The sequence below is a fragment of the Macaca fascicularis genome, chromosome 6 (genome assembly GCF_037993035.2).
Source record: "Macaca fascicularis isolate 582-1 chromosome 6, T2T-MFA8v1.1".
In the NCBI taxonomy this organism is placed as follows: domain Eukaryota; kingdom Metazoa; phylum Chordata; class Mammalia; order Primates; family Cercopithecidae; genus Macaca; species Macaca fascicularis.
The window spans coordinates 10,765,852-10,778,971 of record NC_088380.1 but is presented as its reverse complement, the minus strand read 5'-3'; the positions used below and the strand labels follow the sequence as shown (position 1 = coordinate 10,778,971).

Genomic DNA, 13,120 nt, shown 5'->3' with positions numbered 1-13,120 from the left:
TGAATCACTAGGTCAGGAGTTCGAGACCAGCCTGGCCAACATAGCGAAACCCCGTCTCTACTAAAACTACAAAAAATTAGCTGAGCGTGGTGGTGGGCGCCTGTAATCCCAGCTACTTGGGAGATGGAGGCATGAGAATCACTTGAAACCGGAGGTGAAGGTTGCAGTGAGCCGAGATCGTACCACACTGCATTCCAGCCTGGGTGACAGACCAAAACTCCATCTCAAAAAAAAAAAAAAAAAGAAAGGAAGAAAGAAATAAATTAGATTTAACTATGTAATTTCTTCTTCCAGGTGGGGAAACTTTGACATGCTTCTGTTAAAGAGTTTAATTTACAAGACAGCAATAAGTCTCCATTGCTTCAATGCAAATTAAACATAATTCAGACAACCGTAATTCAGCAATCAATCATACCAGTGGTACCCAACCATTTTGGCACCAGGGACCAGTTTCATGGAAGACAGTTTTCCAAGGGGTTTCAGGATGAAACTGTTCTGCTTCAGATCATCAGGCATTAGATTCTTATAATGAGCACACAACCTGGATCCCCCACACTCACAGTTCCCAATAGGGTCCACGCTCCCATGAGAATCTAATGCCAAGGCTGATCTGACAGGAGGTGGAGCTCAGGTGGTAATGCTTGCTTGCCCGCTGCCCATCTCCTGCTGTGCAGCCATTTCCTAACAGGACATGGACCAGTACCCAGCCAAAACATGGGGGCTAGGGACCCCTGAATTATACTATGATAGAACAAGATGGCATCTTCCTTTTAGTAAATATCTTTTTACATATGTATTTTAACCAAGTAACCAATAAAACAGCTACTGGACAATTGAATACCACAGGCTTAGATGACTATATTATTCAATATACTCTTATCAGCCCGCTTGAGAACTGGAAAAAAAAAAACCTAAACAAAACTATAGGTTAGCATACTTTACTCAAAAAAACAATGGAAACATCTTCTTACCACTGACAAAATAAATCTTCGGAGATGCCTATATATTGGCAAATGGATCATTTCCTGTACTGGATTGAAATCTGGATCATTCAAATTCCTTAGAAACCATAGGACACCAGGTCGAAGTACCTGCAAATACATTTTAAATACTATAAATATTCACCAGTGTCTTCAAATTCTATATATGAGCTAAAACATTAACAGAAAAATAAGCACTTAAAATTATTCTGGCAACTAAAGTGGGCCCCAGAAAATGTATATGGTATTCCTAGGAAAGTAAGTTCCTAAACCAGAATCTTTATGAAAAGTACCCTGTGTCTGATGATGTCCTTTGACATCAGCATTCACTGGAAACAAAACAAAACAAAAAAACCACTCATTGGGTCAAATGTGTCAAGAAATCTAGACCTCTGAGATGAAAAATAAATACCACCATTACTATAGTAAAAGGGTTATGTTGCAATTTATAAATGTCCTAAATAGAAGTTCTGAATTTCAGTCTTACACTTCCACAGAGTTATCTTAATTAAGAAACCCTACAGCCTCAGTGTCTTCATTTTACTACCTATGCCTTCCCCCTGTGAATGAAAATCATCACCCAAGAGGCTGTAGGTGATGGGGTAAAGGAGGAGTCTGGGTAATAGTCCTATGTGGTCCAAACTCACTGAGTTACCCTCTGTAACGCATCTAATCTGCCCAAACTTCTATTCTCCATCTCCTAAACAACGGGGTTACAGTGTGTGATTTCTAAGGTTCTATCTAAGTTCCAAATACTAAAATTTTATATCAACAAAAACCACCACACTGATAAAATGAAAAAAATCATTATAAAGCATTTTATTCACTTAATGAAGTAATCTGGAGTTCACATACAATTACATTTTTAAGAAACACATTTCTGTACTTGCTTCAGTTCTCAATCATTTGTTTCAAAGAAAGAATGAAAGCTTTAGTTACCAAGAGAATTTACTGAAATTATACTATATGATTCAGGAGAATGCTTTGGCCCCTGACCCCTCCTCTTCTTCCTGCAATCTTTCAAAGAACAAAGTACACCAAGTGCAGCATTCAGCCTTTGTGCTTTTGTGCTCCATTCCCACTGGAATTGTCAACCTGCTCCTCCACACCCTGCACATCTCCATCACCAGTCTCCGTGTAAGCTGACATTTTCAATGCTGTATTCATTTTCAGGCTATAAAATTGAGGAGAACAGGAATTGTGCCTTTGTTTCTCACTGATACCCCACAATACAGGATAGTGTCTGGCACACAGTGAGCATTCACTATTTGGGGAACGACTGAGCTTAACATGTACACTAATGAAATACTCATCTGCTTTCATCATCTTCAAATCACTTAGAACCAGATTCCAAAAATAGGATTAATAAAGGTATCAGGCCAGGCACAGTGAATCACACCTGTAATTCGAGCACTTTGGGAGGCCAAGGTGGGCAGATCATTTGAGGTCAGGAGTTCAAGAACAGCCTGGCCAACATGGTAAAACCCTGTCTCTACTAAAAATACAAAAATTAGCCGGGAATGATCCCAGCTACTTGGGAGGTTCAAGCAGGAGAATCACTTGAACTCAGGAGGCGGAGGTTCCGAGATCATGGCACTACATTCTAGCATGGGCAACAGAGCAAGACTCAGTATCAAAAAATAAATAAATAAATAAAGGTAACCCATCAAGCCAGTGAACTGGAATCATAAAGGACCCTCATTGTAATTCTATACTTAAGGTGCCTAAATCAAAGTGACTTTAAATATCCGATCCTGCAAAACCATATCCTTTTGGTTATTTCCATCATTACAGTTCCTTGAGGTCTGAGATACACTCACATCATACAAAATTCCAAGAATCTGTATTAGAGGATGGCTAAAGTATATACAAAGTATGATAAAGTGAGTACTCTTATTTTTTTCCTCAGTTGAATCGTCTTTCACACTTAGACAGAAATAATAAAACTTGCCAATTATGGAGACAAACAACTGAAAAAGTTAAAAGCAATTAAGTCAAAGTCCCCTATAAATTATTCCCTCTTAGAATAAAATAGTAGAGAATATGATTTAGGTAGGAAATCATCATAGCCGTTGAGACATGACTGGTGGTGAAAGCAAAAGTCCTTTTTACAAATGTATAGCATCAGCATTTCCCTGTGGACTTACCTCTCTCAGTAACAGAATGAAGGAGGCAAAGTAGAAGACATACACCATTCCCACTAGCCAATGCAGAAACATGGTAGTACCTGGAGCCGACTGAAAGCTCAGTTCTCGATCTTTCAGAGTAGCATCAAACATTTCCTGAGCCAAAAGAGGACAGGTAAGAGAGATCTGTGCCCCCTACATTTGCCAAATTAACATTTTCATCTTCTAGGAAATAAATAATCAATACACATGCAAGGAACAATTTCTACAACTGCAGTTCACTTAATGTCATTCCACGGTGACATAGAACTACAAACAAGATTGGCTACTGCTTCAAATATAAAGAATGATAAACCAATTGGTAAAAGCTTTATTAATATTGATTCTATTAAAGAACTATTTTGATGAATATAAAACCTTCTTTTCTTGGTTATAGGTCTGCACTCTTGAGAAGTTTTAAAAGGAAGGTATGGGAGGGTAAATGTTATCTCAGAACCAAAGACAGCTTTTCCATACATAAAACATTTTTGAAAAAATCAAAAACTGATTATTACTAACAGCAATTAAAGATTATAATCAAGACTGAGCATCTTAGTTAAATCAAATGATTAGGGTTAAATTTATTACTACAAAGACAGTTTCCTTATCAAATCACTCTATGTATATAACGTCTTGGCATTATCTATAAAAATTTAAGAGAGCAAAATGGGCAATACAATTCTCCACTAGTTAATAGAAAGATTCCATCCAAAATGTCCTGACACAAAAAATTTGCACAAAGCCTCAAAAACTCAGGTACTCAAGAAAAATTAACATTAAGACTCTATACAGATACACTTGCCAAAAGAATAAGCAAATTATCAAATATTTACTTTCTTTAAAAAGAACCCATGCTGAAAACTTCCTTTTTTGAAGCCTTGAAATTATGCTATTATACAATAATTAATACTCAACTTACCAAGGAACAGATATCCAGCCACCAACCACAAATGAGAGGGAATACTCCAATTTCTACCACCACTAACAAAGAGACCTTAAGCGAAAATAAAGGTCATCAGTATCACCCAAATGTAGGAGAAATCATTTCCAATTTTAAGTTATAACAGGAATTACCTTAACAACAATATAGCAGACTCCCAGTAAGCGACGAGATCTATGAAATTTCACAAGAGTTGCCAAGCCCTACAGCATCAGGTCAAGGAAAAACTGAGTATTTAAAGGTACAATGAAACAGGTAACTACTTAGCCAACATTTAGTATTCTTTGACAGAATTAATTTATTTCACATTTTGTCCACTGACCCTTACTGCAAATACCAACAACTTTTACTAAGAGGACAAGGAGAGACAAGTTTTACCATTAATGAAGAGTTCTTTGGTATGAATAACATTAGTGAACACCCAAGTTGGTTCATTAAAGGATACATGACAAATTATCAATGTTATTGCTAAAAGTATATACCCAACTATGGTTGTGATTAGGCCTTCAAAATGAGATGCTTGGACCTGGAAATAAGAAAAAAGTAAATAAAATTTAATTTTACGACATGTCCTACACCCCAGTTTTCCCATATTAAACAATCAAAATGACTGAAGAGAATTGTCGAGACAATTTATAACTAGAAAACAACTGTAAAATCTCCTTTGGATGACATCTCTGAAAACCAAATTCTCTCACTGACTGTTACAAACTACTAAAAAATGAAGAAAAATTAAATAACACTTTACCCAAGGAGACAAAATAACAGTAGAGTGAATTACATTTCACAAAAACAAGAGCCCTGTAATACAACAGCCTGCCCTCTACTCTCACTGGAAAGCAGATCTGCTACAAGCTAACCACTGAAAGCAGGACACACTGCCCAAGTCACCCACCAGCCGGGTAATAGCCCAGCCCCTCATTTTTTACCACTAGAAGTAACTGCTCAAGTTTCCCTTGCTCTGCAAATCTGTACCATTCTCAACTTACAGAAAGAATTTTGAAAGTAACAAACAATGCCTATCAGTATTTTTTGATTTCTGAGTTTCAGATAGCAAGTGGCAATAGTTTGGAAAGTCAAAAATTTTCAAAACACTTATCTGAACCTTTCAAGTTCTTGCATTCAACTAGTGAGAATCAGATGTGTACTAAATATTAGAACACTTCAGAATGTGATCTCTCAGATCTTATATATACAAACTGAGCATACGATCCCAGATAGTCAGCTCTTCCTTAAAAGACTAAATTCTTCTAGGGACCCAACAGAGAAATAATAATCCTTCCAAAATTTATTTAACTCTGGAGAATAGTGATAAAATGTCAAAACTAAAGCACTCTTAGAAAACACTACAACCCATCATTCCAAAATAGTCTATCCTTTTTTAATTGATTGATATATTGTTACTTTTCTAAATTCAGCAGGGGGCACCTGTGGAAAGGGAAAGAAGTGAACATACAAGTTCTTGAGATGGACGGAAAATCAGCCTGTGGGAAACTTCCCCCCAGGATGCCTCAGGCCCACCCAGCTGAATGGATTTCAGAGCACATTTTCATTAGTTGGCAACAAGACCACTAACTCTTAAGCCACTGTTATTTAAAAAAAAAAAGAGAGAGACGGGTATTGCCTAACTATTCCCTTGCATAATGCCAATTAAGAAATGATGTAACTCTTTAGAATGCTATTTGATTAATAATCACATTTGGGAGTAATGAATGAAAATAATTTTGTAAAAGTATTATACTCACGTGTTCTTCAAATCCCAAACCAACAAGGGAGAAATGACCAATATGGTAAGGGCAAAATGCTAAAAGGGGGGAAAAAACTCAATGAAAACTTCAACATCAAAACAATGTACACTCCTACTACAATCCGCCACTAAAAGGAACCAGGGCTTCTTGGAGAAATGAAAGATTCCAGAACTAGGCTAAAAATACACTGCCTAGGACATTCTCTGTAACTAGAGAACAACCAAGTTATTAAGGTCTAATAAGGCCATGCCAAATCAACAGAGAAACCATTGTGAAAACAGGCCAAAGAGAGAATATGAGCATCAAAAAGAATAATGACCAAAACTGATGGAAAAACACTGAACATATACAAATCCACGAGCTTATGATGCTCAAAAAAGGAAAAGCCCAAAATAATAATCATGAAAAGAGAAAAAGCAACATCAAATAAAACACTTTCATGTTTTGGAAGCAGTTAGCACACCAACTGGAATAGTTAATGTGCCAATTCCTTATTCTGAAAACTAAAATTAATGAGAAAAAAATAAGCATCTGTCCTACTTGTCCTGGACAAACAGGTTCAGGTTGACTGAATAGTCCCAAATTGATAAGAATTTCTTCTTCTTTACAGAAAAGTCAGCCAATAAATGTAAAAAATGACAATTTAAAAATCACCATTTTGCCACCCCTAACACAGTAAGTGATTATGGCAAGGACCATTAAGAGCTAACAAAAATCATTAAGTGGAAGGTTGATGGAACACTGTAAGACACTAAAATATCACTCCCAACAGATTATCTTCTAATGGTAAAGGGAAAAATAAAACCTAAGATTAGAGGCCCAGGTTGATATAACCTGAATCCAGTGATAAAAGTGGATAATCCAACATAAGTATCTCAGCTCCTCACATACACTATTAATAGGCACAGTGTGACCAGTGATGGATTTGTCCCAGATGTATTGAACCTGAATCTAATTAAGGCCCTTAGATCTGACTTCTAGTTTAAGAGAAATATGGGAGACAAAGGATAAAGGCAGAGGACATCTGGGAAGCAGATGGACAGATGTAAAACACGACATGCTGCAAGAACAGTTAACCTAATCCCAGCAACAAATCAATGGCCAAATAGGGTGAGTTGGGGGAACCAAAGAGAAGAGTACTCTAGATTAAAAGACTAATAACCTATGACTTAACAACTAAAAGTAATATGTGGACCTTATTTGGATCTTCATTCAAAGAAACCAACTGCAAAATGGTATCCAAGGGACAACCCAGAAAGTTTGAATATGATGGATTATTGGAAAATATTAAATTCTAATAATTTTGTAAGGTGAGATAATGGCATTATAGCTAAGTATGAAAATCTTTTTAAAATCTTTATAGTAAGAATTTTTATAGTCTTCTTTTTCCTCAAGTCTTTCTGGCTAAATTTTACTTCATTCTTAATAATAAAATGCAGTTATCTTTTCTTTATGGTAGAAATAAATTGACAGCACAGATTACCAGGGAAGTGAGAAACTCAATCACAGAAGTCAGAGTGAACCTACTAGGGATCTGGCCTCTAACCCTTTCTCACTATTTCATGGGTAGGAATCTTTTTGAACATGTATTCCCAATATATTTAAATTTATTTATAAATTATATATATATGTATTAGTTTACTAACATATTGTGTGTAATATAAAGCAGAAGAAATTTTAAAAGGTAAGAAAAAAAGCTGTATGTTGAATTTTGCCTATTTTGCTCTCATATCCCAGTCTGGAGACGACTCAACTAGGCCCCTGGGAAGGGTAAGTTTTAACTCTATTTGCAGAGGTATTAAATAATTATTAACCTTAAACACCAGTTGTGACAATAGTTTTCTATCCCATTACGCACAAACTAATGGAAAAAGGACAATTTCTCAGGATTGTCACCTTCTACTGGAAGACCACAGCTTTGTCAAATTATATTTCTGCAAAGCGTATGACCACAAGAGTCAAAACACTGCCTATAGAAAACTTCCAACAGAGCAACCCATGCAGGAAAAAAACAGGAGGGTGTTTAATCCCAATGATTAAAAGAAAAAAGTATGTTCCTAATGGAAGAAAACTTGTTTCATTTCCAAAAGATCCTAACTATATAAAAAACATAAGTTTACTAAGAAAATTCTTTTCGCAGTATAAGCTCAGGAGGTTGGATTAGAAAAAGCTTTACTTAGATTTCTATAATTTCTATTTACTTAGATTTCTATAAATGAGAGTTCTTATTTGTATAATTCATGTTTTAAATGTGACCTGTTTCTACAAACATTAATTTAGCATTAAGCTTTTCTGCAAGAGTAAAGACCTAAATCTATAGATCATTTTTTCTCTCAAAAACAAATAGTCGAGATCAAAACAGTTTCAGTCTATATATGAATTATTTCACATAATGAAAAATAAATGCAGAATAACATACAGACACCCCCACATGCAAGGTGAACAAAGAATGAGCTTCCTATTAAATCTGCAATTTTGTGAGTATCTACTAAAAATTAAGAAATCAATGGAAGTATCCGAAATACTGTTTATAAAATACAAGTAAATTTCTCTTCCTCTTTTACACATAATATACAGAAATTAATTTTTTGTCTCATCCTCAGTCCAAATATTCAAAGCCCCTTACACCACATGGCTTCTTATTAAAGACATCTGCTTTACACGTCACAATGTAGTCCCCAACAGAGCAAATAACTTGCAATTTGGTGGAAGAAGCCGGGAAATCGCTCCTCATCCTCTTCAGCAGAACTAAGGGGTAAATCCTAGGTACTAAGGAAGGAATTTCTCATAGATTATCCCTATATAGGGATATGTTGCCTGAGGTCTCTGAGACACAAACCATAGGACACCTAACAGTAACCCCATTCTATCAGACTCTACCTCCTCACCCTTCAGAGATACAGAAACTGAATTCTAAGGCCTTGGTTTACTCAACTTAGTTTTCCTTACCTCTTCTGGTAAGGAGAAAAACCTCTGTCAACAGTGTCTCCTCAACCTTGCCTTTCTTTCTCTAATTACTCCCAATGGGAAGGACCACCGTGTGTTGTCAAAGAATCCTCACAGCTGCCCCCACAGAAGTGCTTGGAAGTGATTTTGCAAGTCCTGGAATCTGGTTCTAAGGGGGGCTCACATTTGGGGAAGGCTTACTGTCTTCCCACAAGCCTACACCCAGCTCTGGTAACAGCTCCCAAGTCAAGATCTCTAGAAGGCAATGGTTAGGATTTTGACAGATGAAAACAAGATCTTCCACCATAGGGAAGAGCACAAAGACAATCAGCATAAAAGTAATTCCAGAAGTGGGAAACTGTGTATTCTCAAGTCAGTCTAAAACCAGCTTCTACCAAAAAAAAAAAAAACAAAAACAAAAACAGAAGGAGAGACAAGTAGGTAACTACAGTCACTGCTGCTTAGGAAAGTATCTGTCTGTCTGGGGCCTATCTATACAGGTATTTGTATCTGAAACTATTTTCATATACCACTTAGTATTTATTCTTATGTTAAAAAAAAAATCTATAACAAAGCTCCTACAAAACTAAATTCCTACCATAAAACTATAAAAAAATAAAAGCACAAACACAACTTACCAAAAACAAGAATGAACAGTGTATTTAAAGATACCACCCAGAAGACATGTTCCTAAAGGAAAAAAAAGCATCAACAAAGCATATTCAATTCATATTTAATATATGTTTAATTGGACTATTCCACTTATTTAGCTAGAACCAAATACTAAAAACAGCTAAGATTGAAATTTTCCCTCTATTGTTTTGGGATTTCAATCTAGACATAATATGTAATTTTCATTTTTCATTAGCTAGCTCATACAACTAAGCCTAATACAACTCAAAAATGTTACATGTAGAAAAAACAAATTCATTTATAAATACTTCCTTTTTAGAAATAATCTAACACAAATTACATAGATTTTCATAAATACCAGATTTCATTTAAATCAAATGACACCAAAAATTTCAAATGGAGAAAAATTTGAAAGCCAAATTAATTGTAAACATCACGTTAATGTCAACTGCAGTGTTTCTTTCAACATCTACTCTTCTTTCTTGACACCTACAAGGCCACTACTGCCTGGCTACCTCTCCTTTGGAAAACTCTAGCTTGATCTCCCTCTGGTCCCCCCACTCCCTGTGGTGCGCTAATTTTCTTTGTCCTGTCTCACCTGACCATCTGGTCACCTCCCACAGTTACATACTGTCGCCTCTAAGGTGACAGCTGTCTACCTATTCCTTCAGCCATGTTGCACACACTTTAGCTATGCCCCATGCTGACACTGACCAGACTGCCCAAGTCCATTCATTTATGCCCACGACCTTCCCTAACCATCAGGTTAAATGATCCTTCGAAAGATCTTTTGTCTAAAAAAAGGATTTCTCTGTTCAGGTCCCCTAATCTTCCACAAATCCAACCAGCAAGAAGGGTAATTAGTTTGTAAATGACTACTACATTTCTTCTCACCATGCTGGCTCAATTTTTTCAACCTCTCTGCCTTAAGGGCTCCTAAATTTTCCCTATCCCCAACATATTTTATGCTTCAACCTCTAAGTTATCTTCACTGAAAATCTCCTGCTGACAAACTCCACTCCACTAAGAAAGACCTAATCAAACTCCCTTTTGTGCCCCTTGTGTCCTGTGCACACTTTTTGTCACTGAGTCTCCAAAACGTTCCTTGTTTACATGTGCATTTCTCTCTACCTCAATATAGTGCATCTTTGAGAACAGGGACCCTGTCTCATTCACCACTGAACTCCCCAGTGCCTATCACAATAGCTAGCACACGTCTTCATATTAAATATTTTTTACTAAAATAATGAATTCATCCTGTCAAAAGTTTTTTCAATAATTCAAATGGGTTTCAGTCAACACCACTACCTTAACGACTTCTGTCCGTCATTTATGAGGAACTGGCAGGGTAATAAATATAAATCAGTATGTGGCCAAATAATGCTTTCTATACTGACTGTGATCAAACCATGACTAGAAGCTCATTAATACCACATTCCCACTAAACTGTGGAATTATACCAGATATGTTCCTAAAAATCTACACACTGCTAAATTCAACATCCTCTTCTGGTTAACATCTGGAGCCAGCCTGAGGAGAAGGCCAACACTGAGGACAGCAAAGGAGATAGATGGAGATATCTGGGTCTCTGAGGACATTGTTGGGCTTACGGATCAAGCAACCTCAAGCTCATTCTTCCTCTGGACTTCCTGTTTTATTAATGTTCCAACCAGTAGGGTTCTGCTACCTGCAGCCAAAGTCATCTTAAGCTATTTAAAAATCTCAAATGGCAAATAACTTCATATTACAGGACCTGAAAACAGCATCATTTCTTCTTTAAAGAACAACTTCTTTAAAGAATTGCTCTCACCTTAGAGTTGCAACCTTTACTAATAAGGCAGAGTTCCTAGGTAAAGATAGGTGGGGTTCAGCAAACAGGAAAACCTAACATCAGCCTGGGGTGTCTAACTGTGTAAATATGAAAAACCACTTTGCTTCCACCAGTACAGGCAATAAACACTGCAAGATGGAACTTTAAAAGAAGACCAAGTTCTTTTTAACTACCATTAACTTTGAAGTTTATTTTCTTTACTAAAAATCAAATATTTAATAATTTTTAAAAAATAGTTATTACCTTTATGCTTTTTTAATATTTTCAGCACACTAAACATACAATCTTCAACATATAAAGTAATCAAAAGCCAAAAGGCATCTTGACCTTTACTACATACTATAAATGTGAAGTTTCTGAATCACTAAGACAACTCCAATTCTGTTATTAAAAAGAATTCGCTTTGGCGGGGTGCAGTGGCTCACGCCTGTAATCCCAGCACTCTGGGAAACCGAGGTGGGTGGATCACGAGGTCAGGAGATTGAGACCATCCTGACTAACACGGTGAAACTTCATCTCTACTGAAAATACAAAAAATTAGCTGGGCGTGGTGGCCGGCTCCTATAGTCCCAGCTACTCGAGAGGCTAAAGCAGGAGAAGGTGTGAACCTAGGAAGCAGAGGATACAGTGAGCCGAGATCTCGCCACTGCACTCCAGCCTGAGTGACAGAGCGAGACTCCGTTATAAAAATAAATACATAAATAAATTAATTAGTTTCACTTACCAGAAAAACTAGTGATCCATCAAGTCCTAGCATCTAAAAATAAACAAAAACGATAAGCATTAAGATTCAACAGAACTTTCTATCCTAATTTATGAAAAGCCTCATTTTCTTTTCAATATCTTTAAATATAGTCCTCCATCCACAACTTTCCATTACTTCCTATCATTTTCAGAAAATAAAAAAATTTCTGTTTCTGAATGACAGTTTTATATTTTGAGTCTCCTTTTACTCAAAATTACATGATTTATAAAGTCTAAAAAAATTCCATCTTGGATTCGTTACTGAAGATATAGAGCTAATTAAGACTACTTCATAATATAACTGTATTATTTTGTCAACTGAAGCATGAAAATACTATTTAAATTTAAATTGTTATTTTGTTTTTCAAAAGTCCACAATTTCAGGTAAAACATTTCCTAAATGGAACAAGGTTTCGTAAGAGAGAAGAAAAAGCCATCAACATCACAATATTTTCACCACAAACAGTATATCACTTAACTTTCACTAGGAATGAAAATTCCAGTAACTTTTCATCAACTGTAACCATAACATCTAAATATAACAAAGTTTAAAATATATTTTAGGATTAAAACACCAGGATACTTGACAGAAAAAGGTCTTACTCTTTCCCATGTAAGCTCTTCAGCAGCTCGGTCCCATTCTAAAGCATTCCAATTCATGTCATCTGAAAATATAATTGCAATTTAAAGATTACTAATGGAATTTGAACTAAAAATAATAAATAATAAAAAAATAATAAAATGCACTAAAAATAGTAAAACTTAGTACTTTGTAAGCTGTTGTTGAGAAGCTAAGCCACATTTCCATACCAAGTATTTGCTTGTCAGGGAACAAATAAGAATAAAAACATACATATAAATATATACTACATATAAAGTAATGTAATCCTAGATTGAGATAAATGCCAGAAAGGGAACAAACAGGGTTATGTGAAAGAGAGGAACTCAATAGCTCTAAGCCAGGAAAGAATCTGGCAGATTTGAGAAAAGGAAACCAGGGGACGAGGACATTCTGAGTAATGATATGGGTAGCAGAAGACAGAAATCAGATCATACAAGAGGAATGTGGAGTCTGGATTTTATTCTTTAGTAATGGGAAAACTACTGAAAGATTTAAAGGCAGCAGAGTAATA

The 13,120-nt window shown here is 36.0% G+C and overlaps 1 protein-coding gene across 3 annotated transcripts in view; it reads right to left on the bottom strand.

The window, feature by feature from the left end:
- Positions 1 to 13,120, bottom strand: part of MARCHF6 (membrane associated ring-CH-type finger 6) — an 82,138-nt gene that overhangs the window by 30,896 nt on the left and 38,122 nt on the right. For all 3 annotated transcript variants that reach the window (XM_015451213.4, XM_065546098.2, XM_015451215.4), the window contains exons 8-16: positions 12,591 to 12,652; positions 11,968 to 12,000; positions 9,418 to 9,469; positions 5,831 to 5,889; positions 4,531 to 4,611; positions 4,220 to 4,288; positions 4,065 to 4,139; positions 3,128 to 3,262; positions 972 to 1,091 (exon numbers count right to left, since the gene is read on the bottom strand). In XM_015451213.4, coding sequence (XP_015306699.1) covers positions 972 to 1,091; positions 3,128 to 3,262; positions 4,065 to 4,139; positions 4,220 to 4,288; positions 4,531 to 4,611; positions 5,831 to 5,889; positions 9,418 to 9,469; positions 11,968 to 12,000; positions 12,591 to 12,652 — 686 coding nt within the window. The remainder of the gene's footprint in view (positions 1 to 971; positions 1,092 to 3,127; positions 3,263 to 4,064; positions 4,140 to 4,219; positions 4,289 to 4,530; positions 4,612 to 5,830; positions 5,890 to 9,417; positions 9,470 to 11,967; positions 12,001 to 12,590; positions 12,653 to 13,120) is intronic.